General features: G+C 34.8%; 1 protein-coding gene across 1 annotated transcript in view; it reads right to left on the bottom strand.

Moving 5' to 3' along the window:
* The window catches only part of Dmd (dystrophin), a 2,157,654-nt gene that overhangs the window by 1,630,438 nt on the left and 500,337 nt on the right, over positions 1-26,879 (bottom strand). The window contains exons 5-7 of the mRNA XM_045140973.1: positions 25,141-25,233; positions 20,402-20,574; positions 9,147-9,265 (exon numbers count right to left, since the gene is read on the bottom strand). Coding sequence (XP_044996908.1) covers positions 9,147-9,265; positions 20,402-20,574; positions 25,141-25,233 — 385 coding nt within the window. The remainder of the gene's footprint in view (positions 1-9,146; positions 9,266-20,401; positions 20,575-25,140; positions 25,234-26,879) is intronic.

Genomic DNA, 26,879 nt, shown 5'->3' with positions numbered 1-26,879 from the left:
TGAGGATAGCTGTCAATGCTCTAGTACCTTTTATTTATCTCAATTCATTAAAGTAGCAATGCATGCTAAGTACACAGTGTATACAGCCATAGATAAGAGAAGTGGAAAAGAAAAAACTTCTTAGATAAAAGCTAAAAATAACCCTTGATCCAATGATATGCAGGCTCAGAATGTTGGTCGCACTTCTCTGTATTTCTATGTCAGTCATTGCCTTTAAAAAAAAATCTCTTTATTTGTCCACTCTATTCTCTGCTCTAAGCAATGCTAATAGAAGTATATGTGTAAATATTTAACAAAGAATGTGCAAATTTCTTTCATAAAATTTTGTGCATTTTTTAAATAAATGAGATGGGAAGACTAAATCTACTAATGTATCTCTCTTCGTTCCTAATGAAAGAATGTTATTTCTTATTGCTTTAATTTCAAATTCAATTCTCTAAATATCAAAATTATGGAAGTGTTTCCATGATTACTGAATATAACACTATGAAATGGTATAAATTGACTTGAATGATAAAATGTTAATGTTTCTCTTGTAGTTTTTTTTTAAACTCATCATTAGTTATGTACACAGTGTGTATACAGCCATGTTGGTAACATCATTAGCCTCATACCTGTCCTCCCACCTCTGCAGGGACCCTCCTTGTTGGTGAATATGGATATTGTAGGGTGGTCCTCAGTTATGGGTAAGAAACAATGTCTCTGTGCATAATGTCCCAACACGTGTCTCTAACAATCTTTTTGCCCCCTCTTCTACAAATTTCCCTGAGCCATGTTGGGATGGTTTTAGGTCTACTTCAGTGATGAGGTATTGGGAGCCTCTGTGTCTCAAGACATCTGGTTTGGTAGGAGTGGGTGTTCTCTGTGTCTGTCTCCTTCACCTTTGTACTGGTACCAGGTTCTCCTTAATGTTCCTTTAAAAAAAAAAAAAAAAAAAAAAAACAAGAAAAACGATCTCCTGTTGATATCATAGAAATATTATTTGTTATGACCATATCTGTACCAGGTTAACCTTATTTTTTTTTTAAAGTCACCTGAGAAAGTGGCTTCCTGTTGGTATCATTGAATATTACTTGCTATGACCATATCTGCACTTGCCATAGCACAGTAAACGGAATTATAAGTGTCTGATCAAGAATTCCAAAACAGGGCTGGAGAGATGGCTTAGCAGTTAAGTGCTTGCCTGTGAAGCCTAAGGACCCCAGTTCGAGGCTCGGTTCCCCAGGTCCCACGTTAGCCAGATGCACAAGGGGGCGCATGCATCTGGAGTTCATTTGCAGAGGCTGGAAGCCCTGGCGCTCCCATTCTCTCTCTCTACCTGTCTTTCTCTCTGTGTCTGTTGCTCTCAATAAAATAAATAAATTAATTTTAAAAAAAAGAATTACAAAACAGTTATGCAAGTGGACAAACAGATTACTGTGGGTGGAATGGCCTAAGCAAGGTCAGGGGAAGAGAATGAATAAAAGAAATGTGGGAGGAGAGTTATTCAAAACTCAGGATACTGTAAATAAGCCATATGACAATCTACTTTTTTTGGATAGTAGCACACTCAGAAGCCATAGACTGTTACTAGAAAAAAAAAAAAAATAATGCCAGGTATGTAATACCTTCCAATGAGTATTTGGCCAGGAATGTCCCTGACACCCCCAAAACATTGCAGGCTATTGCCAAGGCTCTTGATTTCCCACCAGGTACAGATGACAAGACCCTGTGGTGGTTTGATTCAGGTGTACCCCATAAACTTAGGTGTTCCCAGCTGATAGAGATTTGTGAATTAATGCCTCCAGGAGGCATTGTCTTGTTGCTATTTTTTACCTTATGTTGGCCAGAGGGAGATGTCTGCCCTTTGCTTATGCCATTGTCTCCCCCTGCCATTGTGGAGCTTCCCCTCGAGCCTATAAGCCAAAACAAACCTCTTTCCCCAAAAGCTTCTCTTGGTCAGGTGATCTATTCCAGCAATGCAAACCTAAAGGCAACAGTAAAGTGGTACTAGGAGTTGGGTTGCTGCTAGACACCTGACTGTGTGGTTTTGGCCTTTTGGAGCTGATTTCCAAGATGAATGTGGAAGGATTTGAAACCTTGGCCTAAGAGATATTTTGCAGTGATGTAAGTACAGTTTGATGGACTATTCTGGTCAAAGCTGCAAGACCTGAATGCAGTTAGAAGGATGGACTGTGAGGTTTGGCTTATGAGGGTGAGAAAGAACTTTGCTTGGACTTGGCTAGAAGTTTGTGTGAGACTTGCTCTTATGCCCCTCTCCTGAGAAGTTGTGCAGGGTTGCTTTACATAGAAATGAACTAGACTGAGCAGAGGGTTATGGTAGAGGATGAAAAATCTTTGTATGAACTGTTGCCTGTTAAACTGAAATTGAGAGATTATAACCTTTAAGACTGGGCTAGCTGACCTGTGCTGGGGTGACGGGAAGAATGTAGACTCTTCTAGAGGGGCCTGAGTGCTCAAGAAGTGTCCTGTTCTTCAAAGTCTGCTTTATTCACCCCTGGATTAACAAATTGACACCCTACTTGGTATTGTGAAATATATGAAATGTAGGAAAGAGAGGGTCATTGAGTTTGCAACATAGTCTTGTGTTTTGGAAATGGTCATGGACAGTGTGAAGTAGATTTATTGGATGCCTAAATGGAGACCTGATGGAGCCGTGAAGATGAACCATGGATTGTAGTAGAGGCCCATTATATTGGTTGAATATTTCATTGCCATGCCCAATGCCATCTTTTGCAGTGTGAATGCTTATTCTGTGCCATTATGGGTTGGGGCAGAATTTTTAGGTATTATGGCTCAGTTGAAAGCCCTTGGATTATGGGGATGTAGGAACATCATTGGAATTGATAAAAGCTATGGAGACTTTTAAAGTTGAATAAATGTATTGCATTTTACATCATGGTATTGTTATCAATTTATGGAGGCCAGGGGTTGAATGTGGTGGCTTGATTCAGGTGTTCCCCATAAACTTAGGTGTTCTGAATGCTGCGTTCCCAGCTGATGGCAATTGGAATTTAAAGCCTCTTGGAGGCAGTGTATTGTTAGGGGCAGGCTTATGGTGTTATAGCCAGTTTTCTCTTGGCAGTGTTTGGCACACTCTCCTGTTGCTATTGTTCAGCTTATGTTGGCCAGGGTGTGATGTCCACCCTCTACTCATTCCATAGTTTTCCCCTGTCATTTTGGATCTTCCCCTCGAGCCAATAAGCTAAAATCAACCTCTTTTTACCACAAGCTGCTCTTGGTTGGGTGATTTTTACCAGCAATGTGAACCTGACTGCAACACTCCCTATTGCTGAAGACTCCACATGTCTGGGCTTCAAGGTCACCAGGAAATCAAACTGAGGCTGAGCTGAAAATTCTATCCCTGTAGACCATCTGACTGAAAGCTGGAAAAAGCTGCACAGCGTGCAGCGTTATGGGAGACAAAAGCCATCAGTGGTGTAAACATTTTACACGGCAAACCTCAAGTTTGGCCAGACGGTCCCAATGTGCCAATGGGTGCAATAGTCTCATGTCTATTATGGGGGAAAACAACAGTGCTCTCATTACACTGAAGATCCATCCTATGGGAGGGAATACAGTCTGATACTGAAAACTTAATCAAAAGACTATGGTGGGGGAGATCATGAGCATTAGGAGTGTAATGCCTGTTCTTATCTTGTTAAATACATATATTATGCCAACTACATTGCTCTGTAAGCACTTTACTTAATGTTCATTCCCATGTATTAATGCTACGCTCACTTTTTATTAGAGAAACTTCTCTTTTTGGATGGCAGTGACCACTGGAATGACTCAAAAGGCACTGTAGTGCCGAGAAGACATGATGAAGGAATGTTCAACACTGAAACATTTCTATCACATATTCCCAGGCTCAGGATCCATGGTGGAAAAGGTGGCAGAAAAAAATGTAACAGCCAAAGGAAGGATAAGACTGATTACAGTGCACTTGTCCAGGCAGAAACTGGCCTTTAAATCCATAACCACGCAGTGCCTAGCACTACCTTCACAAGACCCTCAGAATAGGAGAAAAAGATGATGACATCAACGTTAAAGAGAGACTAATGGAGAGAGGAAGGGGATATGATGGATTGTGGATTTGTGAAGGGGAATGTGGGAGAGGGGAGGGAATTATCATGGTTTATTTTCTGTAAGAATGGAAGCTGTCAATAAAAAATAATTCCAGAAGTTATGTTTATATAATAAAAGCTTGTCATATCAGTAAATGCTCTCAGGCAAAGTTAATGATGTAAATCATTCAAAAAGTAACAAAGTAGTACATACAGTTTGTATAGATTATTTTGGCACCAAAACAACAACTGCTTCTTCTATTCACATATCTTACTTTTGAATTTTTCTGAATATATGGAAAGCACTACAACTTGCACAGCAGGAAGTTTGGTTCTAAACAGTTTGGAATTTTTATAGTAATAAATTCCATTTGAAATCCTATTCAAGGGAAGAACACCAATGTAGATCAATATCAGTATACTTTCTATAAACAATTTATTATACAGTTGTTTCTATAAAAATCAGTCTAGGGCTGTGAAGATTTCTCAGTGATTAAACACGCTTACTTTTCTAAGCTTCCTAGCCTGGGTTCAATTACTCAGTAGTCAGGTAAAGTCAGATGCACAAAGTGGAGTTCATTTGCAGTGGCAAGAGGCCCTGGTGCACCCAGTCCCCCTATCTTTTTTCTGTCTCCGTGCCAATAAATAAATGATATTTTAAAATTAAAAAAGCAATCTAAGTGGTATGAAGTGAGGGTTCATATTTATAAGATTTCTAATGATTTTTGTGACTGTATTCCTTTCAATTTTAACTTGTGCAAACTACTTATCTTTTTTTTCTATTATTATGGTAACAAAATGTGATTGTTAGAACAAAGTTTAGCAGAAAAAAATTGATCCTTGTTCAAATAATTGTTAACAAAGTCAACATGAGAAACCTTAAATATATTCTGCTTGGTAGCAAATAAAACATACTTTCTTCAAATACAAAAATTACTCTCTTATATGCAGACCTGAGACCATTCACATCAAGAGTAAAACTTTCTCATTGTTACAGAAAATTCTCAGAAAAGAAGATTTAAAAACATCTCTGAGTGATACAGGAATTAGCCAAGCAGAAAATAGAATTGGTGTTACCATCCTCATGAAGTCAAAATGAAGTAGATTAAAACCAAACTCTAATTGGTTTGTAAATGTCATTTTAAGGATAGGAAATTTCCTCCCAAGGCCTTGTGTTTTGTTATTTGTTAGTCAAATTTAGCTGTCATGTTAATATTTCATTTTAATGTTACCCTGAGAAATAAATAAGATCATTTCCACATTGTATGGCATATTCCAAATGGCAATGACAGCAATGTGCAAAAGTCATTTAGAACATGTAGAATGTTTTATCTCTAAGTTTTCTATTCTTTTACAAAGAGCATCTTCATTGTGTTGTTAACAGGAAAAAGCTGATGAAGCATTCTCTTAATATAACTACTTGTTAGTGGATTGGCAAACTAATTTGTTTGAGACTCAAGGAAGAGTACAACATATATGAATCTTAGGAAGCATGAGCAATATATATCTTTTAGAAAATAATGATAGGAACTGAAATATCTATTCACAATAGGATATATCTTTAAGCAGATAAACTGTATTTTGAGCATAAAAATGCATACATTACTAAGTGATGTTTCCCTAGATGCACTTATTTTTGCGTATGTTAACATTTATGCACACTAGAAACAGTTCATGAAATTGCTTATACTAATGCATACTGCTACTAATTTAAAAAGTCAGTTCTACTCAGAATCAAACTTGATGACTCAAAACAATACAAGGCCAAGCAAAACATTCCAATATATGAAATATATAAAAACCTCTAATATTTCAAAAAATTTTAACTTAGAATCAACCCAAACACAAAGAATATATTTAAAATTTTCCAGATATAAGCTTCAAACTGCCAATAATATGTATTTACTCAAATATAAAATGATCCATTAACTTCCTAAGAGGCAAAATAAACAAGAAATAAAAAATGTTTTAGAATTGTAGTGATTGCTTAGCGGTTAAGGTATTTGCCTGAAAAGCCTAATGGCCCAGTTTTGATTCCCCAGTGCCCATGTAAAGCCACATACACAAAGTGTTGTGTGTATCTGGAGTTTATTTGCAGTGGCTAGAGTACATATTCTCTTTATCTCCTTTCAAATAAATGAATAAAAATTAAAATTAAAAAAATGTTTTAGGTTATTGCTGACATTGTGAATAACTTGAACCAGTATTAAATAAAATTATACAATGCATGAGAGAATTCCATCAATCTCACATTAAATGCATTAAAATATTTTTTTAAAATATTTTAATTTTCTTTATTTAAGATAGGGAGAGAGAGAGAGAGAGAGAGAGAGAGAGAGAGAGAGAGAGAGAAAGAACGAGAGAGAGAAAGAGAGAGACAGAGACAGAGAAGGGGCACACCGGGGCTTCTAGCCACTGCAAATGAACTTCAAGTGCATATACCACCTTGTGCATCTGGCTTACACGGGTACTGGGGAATTGAACCGATGTTCTTTGGCTTTTCAGGCAAGAACCTTAACTGCTAAGCCATCTCTCCAGCTCCTTAAAAAGAATTTTTTTTTATGATTATAAGAGATGGTATTCTGCCTTTTGCAAATCATACATGAATAAAAGTTATTTGTTTTATTAATTTTTGATAGCATTTCTTGAAAAATATTGAGCACTAATTTTAAAACATATGTAGATATTGAAATAACAAACTAGTAAGTAAGTGACAGACACTGAAAATACAAAGCAGGACTTATATTTTTTATTCATCTTATTGCTAGCCATACACAAATCTTAATAAACATTTTTAGGAGACATAATGCTGTTGAACTTGAAAGTGATTCCATAAATAGAAAGGATTTAAGATCATTGATTTCTTGGTCAGATGAGACAATAACTAATGCTCAAAATTCTATTAATCAGGCCATTTTTATATTATATTTGGCTGACCCTAAATTACTTGATTTTTAGGTGATATTAGTATTTGTATTCATATTAGATTTAGTATTCCTAATAATGATATAATGTATATTTCAACATGCTTGCTCCATTTATAAAAGTATGTAAAGTTATGAATATAAGTCTTTTTCCTATGTTAACTTATTTTTCAAGTAAATTATTTTTCTGTTTGAGGCTCATAAATAAATCTATTTTCTGGCTAAGATGCAAATATTTATCTAAGAATCCATTTTGTATTGACTTAAAGGATCACATTGAAGTCCAAAGACATTATAATTTATCAAGAAAATGGACTTATGTAATATTGTTAATATTATTTTTTTCAGTGGTGAGGGTCAAAGTCAGGATCTCTTGCATTTGAGGAAAATGGTCTACCACTGAGATGCAGCCCAGAAAAGATCTATTGTAAACCTAATTTTACTATTTTATAGGACAGAGCACAGGCAAAAATAACTGGAGTATGTTCCTCAAGTAATTGACTTGACTATATATGAAGATTTAATGAAAAACAAATATATGAATAAATTTTGAGTTCATATAGCATGACTTTTGTCTTTTGACTTTGAACTCTACATTTCCATTATGCCTGCACTCTCAACCACAATGAAGTAAGAGAAAAACATATAAGTACCAGAAACCAATAATAAAGTGAACTATGCCTAATCTGAAAAAAATAGCCCCAACATATTTATGCCATGTAGACAAAACCTAGAACAAGAGGGAGATGATCTTTTAGAGAAGTAACAAAGGGGAGTTTCAAGCATCAATACCCATACATGTGGTATTTAATGACTAAGAAATGTTTCTTAAAAAAAAATTTATTAGAGAAATGGAGAGAGAGAGAGACAGAGAGATAGACAGAGAGAGAGAAAGAGATAGAGAGAGAGAGAATGGGCACCCAGGGCCTTTAGCCACTGCAAATGAAGTGAAGATGCATGTGCTTGGTTATGGTTAAACTCCCACCACTGTCCTGATGTTGGTCAGTGAGGTCCACAGGTTTCAAGGTATATAACACTGAAAACTAGATTTTCCTTTATTGAGAATTAAAGTGAATAGTATTTCATAATATTGTACATGAGGATATTTTATGCATTCCAAGTATCATAAGAAAGTCTAAGTTATTTTATGAGTCATTTCTGTGCTCTTCCAGTGGATCCTGTCATCACTACCATTTCAGGATGTCTTGTTTTGAACCTGATCACATGTTCAAAAGGTCATATAAGTATCAGATTCTATTATGTTGTAGCTTCTACACAAATATTACTTTTATTATACTTCAACTATTAATTCTACTGAATTTTCTTCTCAATTTTTTTTTTTTTAATTTTCAGTTTGAGAATATAATGTTTCAGAAAAGGAAGAACAGACTAATTTCAAAGAAGCTTGCACTCCAAGAAAGTGTCTCATCAAGTATAAGAAAAGTAGAAAAACGGTGCTATTCTAATACAGATGTCTATATGATATGTCTATCGAACACTAGCAATAAGGATGTAAGTTATTAAAAGTGTAACATAATAACAATATAAATACTCTGCAGCTTGTTGGCTACTGATGCCAACAATTAATAACCAACAAATGGAGGACCTCCCCAGAGTGACAAATTATAACAGAAGTGGTGCCAGGGATTGCTTTCTTCATTTAAATAATAAACCGTGTAGCCTTTTCTAAAACCTATGAATGGAATTGGCAAGAGAAGCTAATTAATTACAGCCAATTATTCTATCAAATCTCATGATAGAATAAGCAAAACAGTAACTTTTTTTTATAATTCCTTAGAATCAATGTTCTCCAAATGCAGTATGCTCCATCCTCAAGGAATACATAGATCAAAGACTTGTTTTGTGTGGTTTCCTTTACTTTATTTACTACATTTTTCCTTTGTTTTAAAATGTGCTTTATTGGGAATTGAAGTAAATAGTATTTTATAATATTGTACATGAGGACATTTTTTGTATTCCAAGTATCATAAGAAAGCCTAAGTCATCGTTTTCTGTTGTTTTATTTTTGTTGAAATACAGTTTCATTCTACATAATTTTCTATTTTGTATTAGTATGTACAAGTACCAAGTTTGAGTAAGACCAAAAGAAAACATTAAAGTATACCAAATGTGTTAGTAGCAATGCACCAACCTTCAGGATCCAGCAGTTTCTCTATGCCTAAATGACGTTTGGCAATGTTGAATGCGTGTTCCAGTCTTTGTGTAGCTGAGTGCTGGGAAACCACACTATTCCAATCAAACAGTTCAGGCCTGAAACACACACACACACAAACACAGCCAAATACAGGTTTAAATCAATCTAGAATGTACCGTGAAATTTATTTCAATTATGAATTCTTATCAAAAGTCTATGACCACTGTCCTAAAGAATGACTATTTTTATTACCTCTTAATAACATTGTTTTGTTTTAACATGCCTCAGTTTTAATTGTGAATCTTGACAATCTATGCAATAAGTATGTTAATTTTGTAATTTATTCAGGAATACATATGGGATAGAAGAAAATCCTGAAGAAAATGAGGAAAAAATATTAGACTTATCCCCTCACAAAATCTGTTCCTCCAGATTTGAATAAGTGGCTCCCAATTTCTTAAGACAACATAATATTTTCCCTTCTGAACTTCAGATTAGATTTAATTACCTATTAGTATCATGATAAAATCAAGTGACGCAAACTGACTTCAACCATTTATCACATTCCTCAAAAATGATTCATTTCTCTTACAGACCTTCCTTCATCAATAATCAACCAGATCAAAGATGTATTTGATTTTACAGAAACCCTTTTAATCATTGTTGATGACTCTTCCTGTCATAGCACTCTTACTGAATGTATACTGAGAATTTACATGCTTACTATTCTTACTGACATCAAGCGAGTCCAAACATCATTCCATCATGCATGAATTATAAGAGGATCGCATAGCTCAGTCTTCTCACCTTTGCCCTGGCTAAGCTGTGTTCAGCAGAGCTCCTACAGAGATCTGTTAAAATATGTCTCACCATATACTTATTCTCAAATCTCTACTATGGGGAATAAAAATCAGAACTTTAAATGTGATCTACAAGCCTCAATGTGGTCTAGCTCCTTATAAGCTGTCTGATTTTATTTCTTGCCTCATTCTTTATGTTCCCGAAACTGGCTACATAGAATTCTGCACTTGTAAATCCTACCTACCTACTCCCTATCTAATATCTGATTCCCCACATAAAATTTACAAATATTTTTTCCACACCCTTAAGTACATTACATTATTCTGACAATGTACCATATAGATAATTTAATTAATATCAATACTTTAATATATATTCTTCATGAGAATGCAGAATATAGAATAGTTTGACAATTTTACTCACTACTAGAAACTATTATTATACAATAGAACATCTTTAATAAACATTTGTCAACATGAGAGATTCAGTCTGCACATGCCACCTAGCTTTACATTCTATCCTAGACTTAAATTTGTAAATAAATCAGAGATCATCAGGCTTTCAAGAAAGTCAACTTCATAACTATGACAACATAAACTCAAATATCAGATCTACCACATATTAGCCAAATTGACTTAGAGAAATAATACAATGACACTGTGCCTCAGTTTCAGGATCTTTGAAATGCTGTTAGTGATAGTTTGTCCTGAGAAGTAGTATGTTGTTTTATTCACAACAGTGTCTACAAACTCATTGTTGTAAAACAAAATCTTCTGGTACATTGTTCAAATATTATATAACAAATATAATGTGTTGTAAATTAAGACTCAAGCTAAGACACCTATATTTACAGAACAGAGAGAAATTTCCAAGATTTTTCAGAAGCAAGAATAATATTGAGAGCCAATAGTGATGGTTGATGCATTTAATACCAAAAGGAAATCAGATTAAAGTCTTCATAACATCTTTTGTTGTTACCACCTGGCTATGACTGTATTTCCATCATGTTCATCATATAATTGAAATTATTATGTTATGGGCTGGAGAGATGGCTTTGCGATTAAGCGCTTGCCTGTGAAGCCTAAGGACCCCAGTTCGAGGCTCGGTTCCCCAGGTCCCACGTTAGCCAGATGCACAAGGGGGCACACGCGTCTGGAGTTCGTTTGCAGAGCTGAAAGCCCTGGCGTGCCCATTCTCTCTCTCTCTCCCTCTATCTGTCTTTCTCTCTGTGTCTGTCTCTCTCAAATAAATAAATAAATAAAAACTTAAAAAAAGAAATTATTATGTCATAATATGTTAGAATAGATTAAATTGAATCATTAGATTAAAGTGGTGATATCATGCCTCAACAGATGGATTGTGGCACCAATTTTTAATAATGTATTAGCTGTATCCTGGTGGTAACATAGTGATTCCTCCAAGGCCTCTGATATACTGTGGTCAAACTAACTGGCTTTTTAAATTTTAGGTTCTCTTCCAGTTTTCCAGATGCTACCATAACAGAAACCCATGCTGTATTGATAGAGTCAAGCATCCTTTTGCTATGCTTAAGTGACTGGAAAAAAAATAATAGTGAAATTGCTTCCCACCATCCAAAATAACTCTGGAAACAGGTAGCATATGCTCTTCTTAATTCTCTAGAAGTTTAAGTTCATTTGTCCCTGCCCACCAAAGTAACTCTGGAGCTGGGCAGGAAAAAGTTCTCCTGATTATCATGCATCATATAGATCTGGGCAATGTTTAGCCAGGGAAATTATTTCTGAAAACAAATTAATTCTAGAACCAAGTAGGTTGTGAAATGCTATTCCCAATTCTCAGGCTCCAGAATGAAATGGAGATGTCACAGTCATCCACACCCCATTTAATTATGATTGGTTTTCCTCTCAAACATATCCTTCATAACAGGGACATATTTCATCCTCAAATCTTAACAAAAGAAGTATTCAATACCAGTGAGTGTTTGAAAGACAAGAATGATGAAATTTTTTGCTTATGAGTTTTCGGAAGGGAACCTACTGTTAACTGGAAAATTTAAGTTAGAGATTATAGAAAATGACCACAATAGGCAAGTATTTATACTAGTGATAAATCTTGTGACCTTTGTAGAATACCTTAAGTTTTCTATGATAGTAGGTATTGCTTGTCAACTTGAATGGATCTAGAATCAAAAAGGAGGCAAATTTCTGGTAATGTCTATGAGGGAGCTTAAAGATTAGGTTAACTGTGATGAGAAGCCCCAATTTAAGTGGGGTCCAATCCATTCCATGGACTGTGGTCCCACACTGAATAAAATGGAAAAACAAACTGAGGAGGTATATTCATCTCTGCCTGCTTCTTAATGAAAATTGAATGTGACCAGTAACTTTACATTATTAGCTGCAACAATCCTCCCTCTATTTCCTGTATTGTAAAAGACTATATTCTCTTAGTCGTGTAATACAAAACAATGCCTCACTCCCTTAAGTTATTTTTCATCAGCCATTTGATCACAACAATGATAGAAGTTACTACTAAAGAAAATAAATGTCAAGAAATTTGGGCTTTTATGTAAAAACGTAATTATGCAGACCTTTGGAACTGGTTTGTGGTAGGAATATGAAAGAATTTGTGAGGTGGAAATTTAAAAAGAATCTTTAGAATGCTATAAAAAAGATGAAGAAGCCATTCTAATGGGTGTTTACAAGAACAGAATGTTGAGAGAAAGACTGATAATGGAGGCCTGGTTCATGAGGTTTCAGAGGGAAAAAAATGACTATGAAGAAAGAGTACCATGGAAATCTTCCCTTTGGATAACTCTCTGTAAGATACAATCACCAATAAAGGTGGAGGGAGGCTCACCCAAAGAGAAGCATCCTGTAGAACGAGGACAAAGCCTAACCCTAAAACCATGACCTCTGGCTGGTTAAGTCCAGGCCCAGAATTGAGTTAATCCCCATGTTGAACTGTTGTCAAGGTGACCCATAAGGTCCCCAAAACAATGCCATAACACTTGATTAACTAAACTAAAAGATAAGAGCTATTGCTGAAGACACTATAGGTATTGATTACATGACATTGAACTGAGAGGAAAACCATTTCCCTTCTGGTTAGTGCTCATAGAACTGGAAAGTGCTATCAGAATTGCTGATGGATAATGTTTACCAATAATGTGAATAAGCAGGGACACTGAAAACTATGAAATCATCCAGTTATGCAATAGTGCCATACAGCCTGTGTGGGTAATCGACTGTTCTCTGATTGAACAAAAGGCCAATACATTGGGAGAGAACTCATATTAAGTACTGGAAACCAAGTCATAATCCTATGAGTAGGAAACTCAGTCTCCACAGATGTTTCCACTGCTCTCTGAATAAGGAGAGTGGGCTTACCTTCTAAAAACTCTGTAATAAGTATGCATATCTGCTGTAATCCAAGCTGCTCTCACTCTTGGTTGGAGAATCTGTTTTATTTTACAGATGGTGGAGAAAGCAGAGGAGATCCAAGATCCGTAAATATAACAAGAAAAGGTAGCCATTTGTCTACCATAAGATGTGCAACCTCTACCAAATATGGTGGAGTCCATGAAAACTTGCAGAAAAAGCTTCAACACAAGTATCACTCTTACTGCTAGCTTGGCAATGAGTTCTAGAGGAACAGTGACAGACACTGTGCTCAATCAAAACACAGAAATCCAGAAAACAGAAGGACAGAAGCTACAGAGAACTCTTCACATAGCAGACTAGGTGGTGGTCATGAGGCACAGCCTCCCCTACACAAAAACTGATTGTGTAAACCAGGCGTGGTGGTGCATGCCTTTAATCCCAGCACTCAGGATGCAGAGGTAGGAGTATCACCTTGAGTTCAAGGCCACCCTGAGACTACATAGTGAATTCCAGGTCAGCCTGGGCTAGAGTGACACCCTATCTAGAAAAACAAAACAAAACAAACAAACAAACAAACAAACAAAAACTGATTGAGACCTTAATTACCCAACAGTGGACACCAACAACCCCACTGAGGAGAGACCTCAGTGAAGGTTGGGCCAGGGTAGAGGTGATATTACACTACAACTTTGCAAAAATTATAAATAATAACATAAATAAAGAAACTCTAAGGAGCCACACATATGATATTCTGGAAATAAAAAGATTGGATGTATTCTGTCCGTACCCCGAGAAGTTGACCTAAGTTGAATTTAAAAGTAATAGATTCATGTTTTTATTTTTTTTTTATTTTGGAAGAAATTAAAAAAAAATGTTTACTATTCCTTGATTTGATCCAGGACTACAGTGAAAAAGAGCAACAAACAGAGAAAAAATATATTAAAAACATGTAATTTGAGGTGAAGAGGGAATTTAAAGTTACAAATATATCTTGGACTAAGAAGACATCTATAATTGTAAAGGAGATCATCTACATTAGAGTAAAACTTCACTCATTGCACTGGGGCAATAAAAAAGTTGTACTAAGGACAAGACCCATGTATCAATTGCTGCATCTTGTGAAAATGTACATTCATTTGAAATGAGAAAGCCTAAACAGAAAATTCCACTAGTGGAGTTTTCTGTTCAAAATAAATAGCCTAGGAAAGTGTTTTTTCTAGTCTGCCTGTTCAACATTAGAAGATGATGTAACTAGTCAAAGAAGACCATCTTCATGCTTCATCATCACCTGCTTCATCCTAAGCAGGCAGTATTGTCAATGTGGTAGTGGTTTTGCAAGCAAGAAAGATGAAATGTTAAGGGTGTTGCAGAGTATTGAACAATGGTTCTAGAGAGCTCCTGATAGTGGGCCATGTGTACTGGAGTTGGAGTCCCTGCTAGGAAGCCCTAAGAGGCAACTTCCTGAAAATATGAAGGTAAAGCTCAAGTTATGGTGTAGAACCCTGAATATTGGAGATTCTATGACCATAGGGTTGGCATGCTGAGGAAATCTGGAGGCATTGAGGAGAGATGAACCAAGAGAGAAACCACGTGTGCTATAGACAGTGAGCTATAGGGGTGGGTTTGAATCCTAGAATATCTCATCTAAAGCTCAAAATGCCAAATATGGAGCTGTAGGATTTGGTTTCAGCCTTCTTTTGCCCCTCCAATTTCTCCAATTTTGGAATGGGAATATTTAGTCTGTACTATCATATGTTGAAAGCAGTAACTTTTGTTGTTGTTATTATTATTATTCAGAAGCCCAGTTAAATGATCATCTGACTCTTATAAAAGACTTTCTCATTACTGTTTACAATAATGTTAGAATTGTTGAAGCGTATGGAAGCCTTTGAATTGGGACTTCATGCATTTTGCATTTTGAGATTTTCATGAGCCTGTAGTGACAAGGGGTGGGTGGTTATGATTTAAAAGTGTTATTTCTGAGTGTTTCTGGTTGCCAAGAATTGACTATGAAATAGTTCATTTTGCTTGTCAACTTGACTAGATCTAGAATTATCAGTGACAAATCTCTGGCCACATGAGAGATTTGTATTAGGTTAACTGAGGTGGAAAGACTCATACTAACTGTATGAAGTACAATTCCATGGGCTGGGGTCCCAGGCATAATAAAAAAAAAAAGAGAGAGAAAGTAAAAAGAGTAGCATTCCCATTCCCTATCTCTGCTGCCTGACTGTGGATTGAATGTGACCAGCAGTTTCATGATCCTGCCACCATGCTTTCCACACTAGGATGGATAGATGATATTGCTTCCAACAGCAAACTAAAATATAACTTTCCTCCATCAATTTGTTTCTTGCCAAGTATTTTGTTTTTCCAAAACAAGAAGTATCTAATACAATCGTCATGCAGAAATACACTTTAACAGGTCCTTCTTCCACTGAAGGCAAAACTTTCCTCCTCTGAGACTCACTTAATCTACTCTTGACTTGAGAAGTAATTAACAAAATTGTCACTGGGAATCAAAACTCCCAGTAATGGTCTTCTGAATAAAACAACTTATGTTTACAATAGCTGTAATATAGAGAAGCGACAGATGAGACAAAAGAAGCCTACCACTACCAGAAAGAGATAGAACAAAAGCCATAGAGAACGGACATTAAGAGGTGGCTTATAATCTCCTGCTGGTTCATATCCTGGAGGAAATAAACAAATAATTGTTATATCTATAGACAGTTTACTAAAATACATACCCAAATAATCAGGTTTCCTCTTAAGACTCCTTTCCCTCAACATGACAAAGTGGAGAGCTTATTTTCACAAGGACCAAAAAGTCTCCAGGCAATCACTCCAAATGCTGTCCTTGGAATAGGAAGCACTTGTTCAAGAAAACCATTCCCAACAATGGGAGATAAAATAAGGTAATTATTGAAGTTTAAGCTAGGACCATAAATTTTCTTCTTGGTAACAGGGTTGTAATCTGTTCTTACCTCATACTCCAAAAAAAGGCCCTGCTGGCTCTTGTAAGATAATGGACATCGATAGAACTTCCATGAACAAATCTTTCACTGTACCTTTATGCTTTTCTGTGGAAAATTGCCCTTTACTGATATTTTTCTAATAATGTCCAGATACATTGTAAAGGGAGGGGGTAATAATTATCTGTAGTCCACTCCAAAATGCTGCAATAATGGCCATGATACTCTCCATAGAAGGCTAATTTTTCAGTCCTTGCTACATGACTGGTAGGCCAATAACAGCTACCTCAGCTACAACCAGATTAAGACTCTCATATTTTGCTAACTGTAAACAACATTGTCCATAGCTTGAACCCTGAGTGAGACTTCAATGCATAATCAATAAATTCTCCCATTATTGGATTTTAGCTCCTTGCTAATAACCCTGTAATACTCCAGTGTTGTCCACTAAAATTATTTCTCAATTTGGCCCCTCATGATATCCTCCTTTTTTTCCCTGATCACTCAGTCTGGATAGAAGTCTGTGAGAATTCAATATTCTTTTTCTTCCTCTGGTAGACTACAATCTTCAGAAAAGGAGAAACGTGTTACTCTAACCTTAAAGTTATCCAGGAAGAAGCACGGGCAGGAGACATATCTTACTTTGGGACAATTATACTAATCACCCTCCTTAGAGCTCATGTAGAACTTTATGCAACTGTGAGCTTAAGCCTTTAAAAAATACATTCAATTATTTATGAGAGAGAAAGAAGGAGAGAGAGAGAGAATGGGCATGCCAGGGCCTCCAGCCACTGCAAATGAACTTTACATGCATGCGCCCCCTTGTGCTTCTGGCTTACATGGGTCCTATGGAGTTGAAACAGGATCCTTTGGCTTTGCATGCAAATTCCTTAACCAGTAAGCAATCTCTCCAGCCTAGACTTAAGCCTTTTTTAAGGTATTTTTTTGGTACCTTTTTATATACTCACCACTATTCTTAGATGATCATGCCTGATTTTAGTTCTCTTGTATACCCAATAATTACAATAGGTTATCTAAAGCTTATAATATAGAGTGTGCTCAATGTATTAGAAAAATAAGCCTCTTTACATCAGGGAGAACACACCTCAATCCTTTCCACATGCTTTTATAAAAAAAAAAAATCCTATGGCCATAAAAGTCTTGGAAAATGTCAGCTAGACTTATCACTCCCAAGATAAACCTAACAAAAGAGACTTTCCCAAGGACACACCTCCATGGGTACTTGGGCAAGTTAATATATAAGTAATTTGATGTCCATCTCCAAAATAATTTTAAGGTCTTAACTCTTGTGTTTTTATAGATTGCTATTCAGAAAATTGCAGGTTAAAAAGTTATTGAAGATGAACCCACTCCCTCATAATGATCAGCTTCTGAACCGGGACCTGAAAATTCAGGACTTTGATAATTGGTCTAAAGAATGAGATCTGAATCTATCTTTGGCCCTTGGAGGAGGCATGTCTTTCTTAATTGCCAGGAAGATTGTAAGATTACCACCTAACAAGTGTCTTTCTTGTCAATCACAAAGATTACTATTGTTCCTACCCTTAAGCATCAATCCAAATTGACCTATCAATAATCTGGACAGGTACGTATACCTCAGGAAGCCATTAGTTCTAAGGAATATAAGAAATAGTATAATACCTATTTTAAAATGTAGGTTGGGATGATTCTCTTGGCTATTGGGCATTCTCACCTCCCAAGAATGCCCACTGCAAAATGTTGTCTATTCTTTGTCTATTCTTACCTGATATAGGAGTATCTTACTAATGGCCTGTTTTGTGTACTGTTCACTTTTGCCCTTGAGAGTGCCCCTTATTACTCTATGATAAAATCTATCTTGTACACTACATTACACTCATCTGAATTTTCAACAGAGATCACAAGTACAAGAAAAAAATTTCAGAAACATATTGTCTAATTTTTTTTCTGCATCAAATATTGTAGTAAGAAAATAAGGAAGTAGGAAAAATTTTAATTGTAACTTTAAGGGCATTATAACATTGTACTCATATTTGGTACATTTTTCTAATCAGTTATCATGAAGTTGTCTGATAAAAATAGAATTTGGCTTCTATTCAAATCATTGTACTGGACTTTATGTTTTTAAAACAAATTAATTTCCAAGGTTCTTTTTTTCAAACTCTATGCTCTATATTAAGCACATGTCTTTGTCCTATATAGCTTAGTCATCCAATTATTAAAAACAGGGTGCTGAATGGCATTCATAAGTGCACCAATGACAATCATCTTGGAAGGGAAAGTTCAGCCTTCTTTTTTTTCTTTAGATAAACATTATTAACATCTGGCAGACACAAAGAGGCAGATGATTCATGAAAAAGTATTAAACAGCTGTGAGGAACCTCTCAAAAACTAATATGGAATCTATAAAGTGATATTGCTGATGATTCATTCAATATGACAAAAAAAAATATATAAATGGAGATATTTTGACAGAGAAAGAGAGGCTCACAGATAGGATAATTTGGATATGTTTACTGTCTTATGTACAAAAATATTGAAAATTCATAAAAAAGGAATAACAAATGTAATTTGTGACCATGCCTGCCAGATTGGAGTTTACCACTTGAAAATGTTAAAGAGCCCACAAGGACCACAAAAACTGATTTTCAATATTGTTGTTCATCTGAAAATGTGTACATGAAGAGAAAGATCAATAATGCACGTGGCTGCATAAATGAACATTGACTTATAATGCAGAATGAACATCTCTGGCCCTTTTCACTTGACTTATTGAAGTTGTGGAAAATTTGTCTTCTGTCATACTTAAAAAAAAATCAATGTGTTAACATTGTTTAATGTGCTGATTGGATGCCAGTCTGCCCCGTTTCTAAAATTAGGTTGCTGAGTCATTCACCTGGAAATCCAGTGTGGATGGGGTTAATTAAACTCAGCTGGAGCATGACACCTAACAAAGATGCTTATTTAGTGTGCAGTTGTCCTTGGGTTGAGCTTTACAGCCAAAAAAATTTATATTCTGAGCTGTTTTGGTAGGAAGGTTAGTGCTGAAAATGGTAGATTTAGAAAAACCAAAGTGACAAAAGAAAACCTGATACAGATGAAGTCCCGTGGCCTTTCAAAACAAAATTAAGCAATGCAAAACACTCAACCATTAGATAAAAGAGGTAATAATTGTAAGGCCAAAGTAGATATTTCTTGGAGCAAATAAGGTATAGTACATGTAGCATAGTTCCATATGCCCTACATACAGAGAATTGTATTATACAGTTTGTTGTATATAATATATATGTCTGCACACAAACCCATTGCCCAAATTGGTTTAATTTTACTTGAGCTGTTATTAATTCATTGAAATTCACTATATAAGAAAATAAAACCAGGGTACATGCTTCACAGGCAAGCGCTTAACTGCTAAGCCATCTCTCCAGCCCCACTTGTTTCTTTTGAAATGCTGAGTGCTGAGTCACAGAAAGCCCAAGGTTCTACTCTGCTGTGTTTGCTAAGATGCTTGGAGCTTCTCTTAATTCTGAACTCAAAAACTATATAGAATGTTATGATATTTATAAGTTTGCATTTCATGATACATGTTTCTCCAGATATTTTTATCTGATGATGGAAATTAATTTTATCAAAATTACTTACCAGAAATTTGAAACCATTTTGAGTTCTGTATTTTAGGTTCATATCAACATATTATGTGTACAAAAAAAAAACTAATCTCATTTTAGTAAAGTTATAAAACAACCTGGTTGTTCCTGGAATCTCAATTTCAAGTAAGTCCATTTGTGTTCTTTCCTCAACTGCAATCATATATACATTAAAATTAGAAAAAAAATCTGAGACTGGAGGAGTGTGAAATCCCATCATTCAGAAGGATGATGGATGGGGACAAGGGGTCACCAGTTTGATGTCAGACTGAGCTACATAAGGAAACACTCTGTAATAAGCAAACAGAAAACATATTCTTAGTCTGTTAAAATACTTACTTTGATATGGTCAACGCAGAAATGTATACATTCATAGGAAATGATTTAGATCATGGGGCAGTGGAATATATCATTAGTATCTACAATAGTACTTGTAAACTGACTTGACATCTCAGTAATACCCTTACCTGTGACTGTGGATGAGAGCATTCAAAGCCAGACCATCAGACCAGCTGGTTGTGAAGTTGATGACATTAACCTGTGGATAATTACGAGTTGACTGTCGAACCCAGCTTAGGAGAATCTTTTCACTGTTGGTTTGTTGTAACCCGGCCATGATAGTTTTCATTACATTTTTGACCTATGTGTATAAAGAAAATTCAACATAAATATTCTTTCATTGAAATAGAACTCTGAAAACATTGAATGTCCTCAATTGTCAGTAATAAATGATGGGAATTTCAATTATTAGGTAATAAGTAATGAGAAGTGATAAATTTTAATGACATTGAGTCCATTGTAAATGGTGAGGAATTTGTCCTGAGTATTTGGTGTATGTGCCACCCCATTTAGTAAATAGGCTTAATATGACCACCTGACTTTGCTACACAAAACAACAATTTACTGCAATTGAAAATTGTTCTTTTATTTTTCAATAGATAGGCTAGAGAAAAGAGATCATAACACATTAGACTAACTGTTAACAAATAATTTAAAATCAATTAATGATTTTTACTAGAAGAATGGTGTGATTAATAAGCAAATATGTTTCCTTTATTTTTACTAAATATGTGGATTCCACAACTTACTGATCTTTGTCAAAAATATGAAATGAAAAAACTCTATGTTCACATTATAACTGAAAATAATGTAAGTTACGTTAACTGAAAAAATGCACAAATTTTCACTTTTTAAAAATCAATAACAAATTAAGAAAATATTAAAACATAAATATTTATGGCTAAGAGCTATAGACATGTGGCTTTGATTTTCCTCTCATTAAATGGCTTTTAAAAAAATTGTACTAGGCAGATTATTGTATTCCCATGTTCTATCTCTTTAAGTGTAATCTGATATAGAAGTACATTCTAACCATTTTTAAATTTTAAGGATGCAGTGATATTTCATTACAAAAATATTGTCTACCTATTCTCTTAAAAGAATAGTTGTTATTCTATTTTTAGAATATAGAGTAGGAGCACTCTTAGATACTTGATGGAAATTTATAAGTAAATATTAGTGTTTACAATTGAGAGCATTTGTTTTGGGAACAAGAAGGTTCATGTACTATGAGAATGTGACTAGATGATGTCATTATCACTCATCATTATGCATTCTAAATATGGAATTTTATTTGTTTTTGTCTTTCATAGAGAAGTTATCAAATGTCATTGAGGTAAATATATATTTTAATAACTCCTATGTTTTTTACCTTTTTGTAAAACTTCAATTCAAATTGTAGCATGTTATAAAAACATTAAAAATATTTCAAAAATATAGCTGATATTTGTAAACATGATACTAAATTGAAGATGTGAAACATATGGCACAATCTGTTGATCGCTACATCTAATGCCAAGGGGTGGAATAAATACTTTAAATTTTTCTCACTGACCAACTTATTTAGTCATTTACTCAGAGAATAAATAGGTAAAATAATTATAGATGATATGTAATCTTCCACATCATAGTCTAAAATTGTGAAGCCTGCCAATACCACTGACAGAATTGTAGAACATGTACTTTGTATACTGTGGTGAATGAGGATTGGAATTGACCCACACTGACACTTTAGTGATGATGGATTTTCAGTGACCAGGCAACCATCCAATGATGAATATGATTCATTTGTGAAATGTTTGGCCAGACTGTCCTCTATGCACATAGTGTATAAGGACAGAACAGTATTTGATACAAAATTCTTTTAGCATCATTCTATCTCTAATCCGGTTGGTCAGATCCAACCTAATTAATATTAATTCTATTTGGGTGCAAATATTCCTGAGATAAAAAGAAAGAATACTACATAAAAATAATTTATCCTTTTTCTACATAAGATCCAGTCATCAGCAAATCATTGAGCTAGCCTTGGAGGTGAGCTGGTAATCAGAAAATGTTCTTACCCTCAAGGCTTACTGTATCTGAAAGGAGAAAGAATCAATTGAAATAATGTTTGTATATTTATGTGTGTTTTAAAAGAAATAATTGAAATAACCTTGGTGCAGTGACTAAAAAAAAAAAAATGACTATGAAGGCCTGGAGGTGGAGCTCAAATGTAGACCATTTATTTGTGATGTGTGAGGCCTAGAGATCCATCCTTAGTACTGAAAAAAAAAAAAAAAACAGATTATCTAGGCCCAAAAAGTTATCTTGATATAATAGATATAGAGATGAATCAGCCAAGATGAATTTATTCCTCAGAATGATGCAGTTTATAGCTGTTAGTTACTTAGCTGAGTACCTGAATGCCAAAAATTTATCACCCAAGTTCACACCTTTTCCACATCTAGTTACTGATAAACAGAAATAGTATAAGCATAGTGTTAGTGTTTTGCACCCAATTTGAAACACTCTTGCTCCATGTTCACTTTGGGGTTGAATCTGGCTGTTGAGGGGTCAGTGTCACTGTGCTGATGGCTGCCTTTCTCTTTCTACTCCTGCCACGTCAGCCTTTTCCCAGAAATTGGTCTTCAGATCAGGGCTTAATCAAGATGATGTTTACATAAATCCATCCCCAAATCCTACTTCCCAGAAACCAGACTAATACAGACTAGTATTAAAATGCATTCTAGAGGTATAGGGGCAATCTCTACAAGGAAAGGAGAGTATATCTGAAGCTCTAAAAAAGAACTGAATAATGGCTTGCATAATTTAGCAGGCATTTATCAGAGGAACTATGTATAGCACAAAACATAATATAAACACAAGTTTTGAGAATGTGTTAGAATCTTTGTTAATAATTTTACAGAGTACTATTGACATCTGTTGTCATTGTGTAGATTGTCTTAATGTTGTTAAAAATGTTTCTGATATATGATATTTTTAATAGAGTGGAATATTTGGAAGCTGTTCTTCATTCAAGATATTTTGAGAAGAACTGAGCAATAGGATGAGATCAGTTTGGTGGGAAGGGGTATGTCACATTGCTCATTTTATTGATACCATGACTATATAGACAATGGATGGAAATTGGCTAGCTTTGCCTTATGTGAGTCTCTGAAGAGCTATTCTCCAGTGTTAGCAGATATAGCTGCTCTCTATTCTTTCCATGTTGCTCTAAAATACAGCTGAGCCTGTTCAGAGTATTAGAATACAAATATACCAGGGCCAATGAGGTGATCAGTATGGCTATCACTGTGGTTACAAGTCATCTTACTAAATGAAGTACTGATAACTGTGGCACTAAAGAGGACATTTAAATATTATATTCAGTGAAGGAAGTTAGACAAGAAAGAGCACATATTATAAGATCCCATTGGAGTGAATATCCAAAAAGGCAAATAGAGAGAAATGCTTTACTGGTTGTCTAGGGTTGAAGAGTACTGCATGCTGATTGAAAACAGACAAGAATTTCTATTAAGGTTTGTGGGAAAGTGTTAAAATGAAGTTGCTGTGTAACCTTTTTCTTTGAGAAAAAGGAGAAAGCTTTCCTTCCTCAAGATAGTTTGAGAAGCTACCGAGCAAAATAATTGATACAGATGTGGTACATACAAATTTTACACGTAAGACTGGCAAACTTATAGCACAAAAGTTTTATCTAAATGGAATTGTTTTACAGGAAAAACAAATAATAATTCCTACTAGTAACAAGGGGTTGGTACTATCATATTTCTTATATCATCTAAACTCTTAAGACAAATTAACAGTACAAAGCAAGCAATACCATTTATATGACATTCTATAAGCAAATATGCTATACTACATATTATACTGCTTTACAGGCTGACATTGTCTTGCTTAAACCTGGTAAGATACATATACATGCTCATTTTTTTTCTTTTTTAACAGTAATAAAGTTATGGCATTATATCCAATGGCACTAAGGTAGTGAGTGGCTGAGGTTAGATTTAAGTTCATGTAGGTTAGATTAAAATTTTTCCTTAACCAAATTATCTTTGGTCTGTTTTTACAAAAGCAAAGCAAATATAGATATTCAGAAAACGTTACACTCGTGTATGTAAAAAAGACAATTTCAAAATCAAACTGAGAAAACCTTGTAGGTCTCTCTGATCAAAAGCTCATTGTGGACCAGACTGAGAATCTGTATATTTAACAGGTATCTTGATATAAATACACACAACTTACTAATACTTTCCATTACTTTATGTAGAGAATACATAAGATTAAAAATATTGTTTTACATTGATTAAATGAAAGCTATTATGCTCAAAAAAGTAATTTTACTTATAAGCAAGTTACAGAATACGCATATGCATTAAAATATTTTTCAGTACCTAAGGTTGTTACTTGGTCTATTCTGTTTCATTCTTACACAAAATTATTCTACTGATCATTAATAATTCAAATGGCATGACTTGCATGGATTTACAAGGCAGTACTGTAGAAATGGCTTGTTAGCATGAGAAGTATATGTTCTGGTTTTGCAGGTAAATGGGAAAACATAAAAGGATTAGCAGCTGGGGCTGGAGAGATGGCTTAGCGGTTAAGCGCTTGCCTGTGAAGCCTAAGGACCCCGGTTCGAGGCTCGGTTCCCCAGGTCCCACATTAGCCAGATGCACAAGGGGGTGCACGCGTCTGGAGTTCGTTTGCAGAGGCTGGAAGCCCTGGCGCGCCCATTCTCTCTCTCTCCCTCTGTCTGTCTTTCTCTCTGTGTCTGTCACTCTCAAATAAATAAATAAATTAATTAATTAAAAAAAAGGATTAGCAGCGTATTACTCAAAAAGGAAATGTTCTTCAGCATATTTACCTGCCAGTGAAGGATTATGTTCCAAATCAAACCAAGAGTCAGTTTATGATTTCCATCTACTATGTCAGTACTTCCAATATTGACTAAATCAACCTGTTAAAGGAAAGGAGAAATATTTGAAAGACAGATCCCATATAATGAATTTTAAAGAAAATAAATTACATTTAGCCATTACTTAAGCCTAAACCACATTATAGATTTTTTAAGTATCTAAAATTAAACTAAATGCATTTTTAAATTTACTTTCCATTTCAAACAAGCACCATGGACACATTTAAATAGTTAGGAAATGGAAAGTACTATTAGCATATGAATATGTCACTGAACATTAAATTGGCTAATCATTATATCTCCAGATAAAGGCATATAATAGCTATAACTCATAAAAATCCCTAAAATTAAGACATGTTTACTAGCATAAAATCAACTTGCAACTGAAAAAACAGGAAAAGAAATGTCATCAGTTTGTTTTTTTTTTCATGTACCTCATAGGAGGCTCTTATAAATTTGGATGGTTGCATTTGACCAAAATAATCTGCTTCAGAAAAATATTACAGTTGATAGCTGGCTCTCCAGTCTATATGGAAAACTGGCCATTGGAATGGAAATCCAGTAGGGGTTTTAAATTCATCACAAGTTTCCATGCTATGATTTGGATAAGGTTTGTTTCTTAAGGTTGACATTGTGGACATTTAATCTTCAATATAAAAATATAGAGAATATTTTAAAGGTAGGCCTTATAAAATTTCAAGCCATTAAGGGATTCAATTTCAGAAACTTGTGATTTTCATTTAGTGTACAGATAGGGTTATATCTCAAGGGATTAGATTAGGTACCACAAGAGAGGGTTCTTATAAATTAACTTTTGCTTTCTTAGCTTAAACTTTTGTTTTTGTCTCTCTGTTGTGCATGTTTCCACCATGTGGCTGCATACTGCACACTATTACAATGAACTTGATCCTCAAGAAGTATAAGCTGAATGAATGTTTTGGGTTAAAAGAAGAAAAGTATCAGTAATTTGTTATAGCAACATAAAGCAACATAAGGAACACTTTGTCATCCATCCTTCATGTTTCTAACATTATAACATATGCCTGTAATCCCAGCTACTTAGGAGATGGAGACAGGAAGATTGCATGGTCAACTTAGTAGAACTATGCCTCAAAATAGAAAAAAAATAGAAACAATTAAATGTCATCAAAGTACAAGACAAACTTGATTGACAATGTGTAATCATGAGGCCATCACTACATACAATGAATATATATATATATATATATATATATATATATATATATATATATATATATGATGCATGAGGCCATAGTCCTAGGTTCCTAGGTTCAGTCTCCACGAGAAGATATTTAACATTACTAAATATTAGAACAATGTAAATTATACCTATAATAAAACAAATGTAAATACCAAATCCTCTTGGGTAAACTGTTTGACAGTTTCTTGTAGAACTGAACGTGTATTTTCAATATAATAGAGGTATTGATTTTTCAACATTTATTCCGAAAGAAATATGAACTTCTGTTTACACAAAAACATTATTTGTAATAGGGAAAAATTTGGGATCAACATCGATGCCCATCAAGGGTAAATAACTAGACAAACTGTAGTACAACTATACTAGGAGTAAAATTATGAACTAACAAAGTTGGACCCCTAGTAGTTTAATAACGTGGATGACAGTTTCAATTTGTCTAACAAAGCATGTATTTAAGCAGTACATA

Source organism: Jaculus jaculus, chromosome X (genome assembly GCF_020740685.1).
Source record: "Jaculus jaculus isolate mJacJac1 chromosome X, mJacJac1.mat.Y.cur, whole genome shotgun sequence".
Taxonomy (NCBI): domain Eukaryota; kingdom Metazoa; phylum Chordata; class Mammalia; order Rodentia; family Dipodidae; genus Jaculus; species Jaculus jaculus.
The sequence above is the reverse complement of the archived record's forward strand: the minus strand, read 5'-3'. Positions and strand labels throughout refer to the sequence as shown.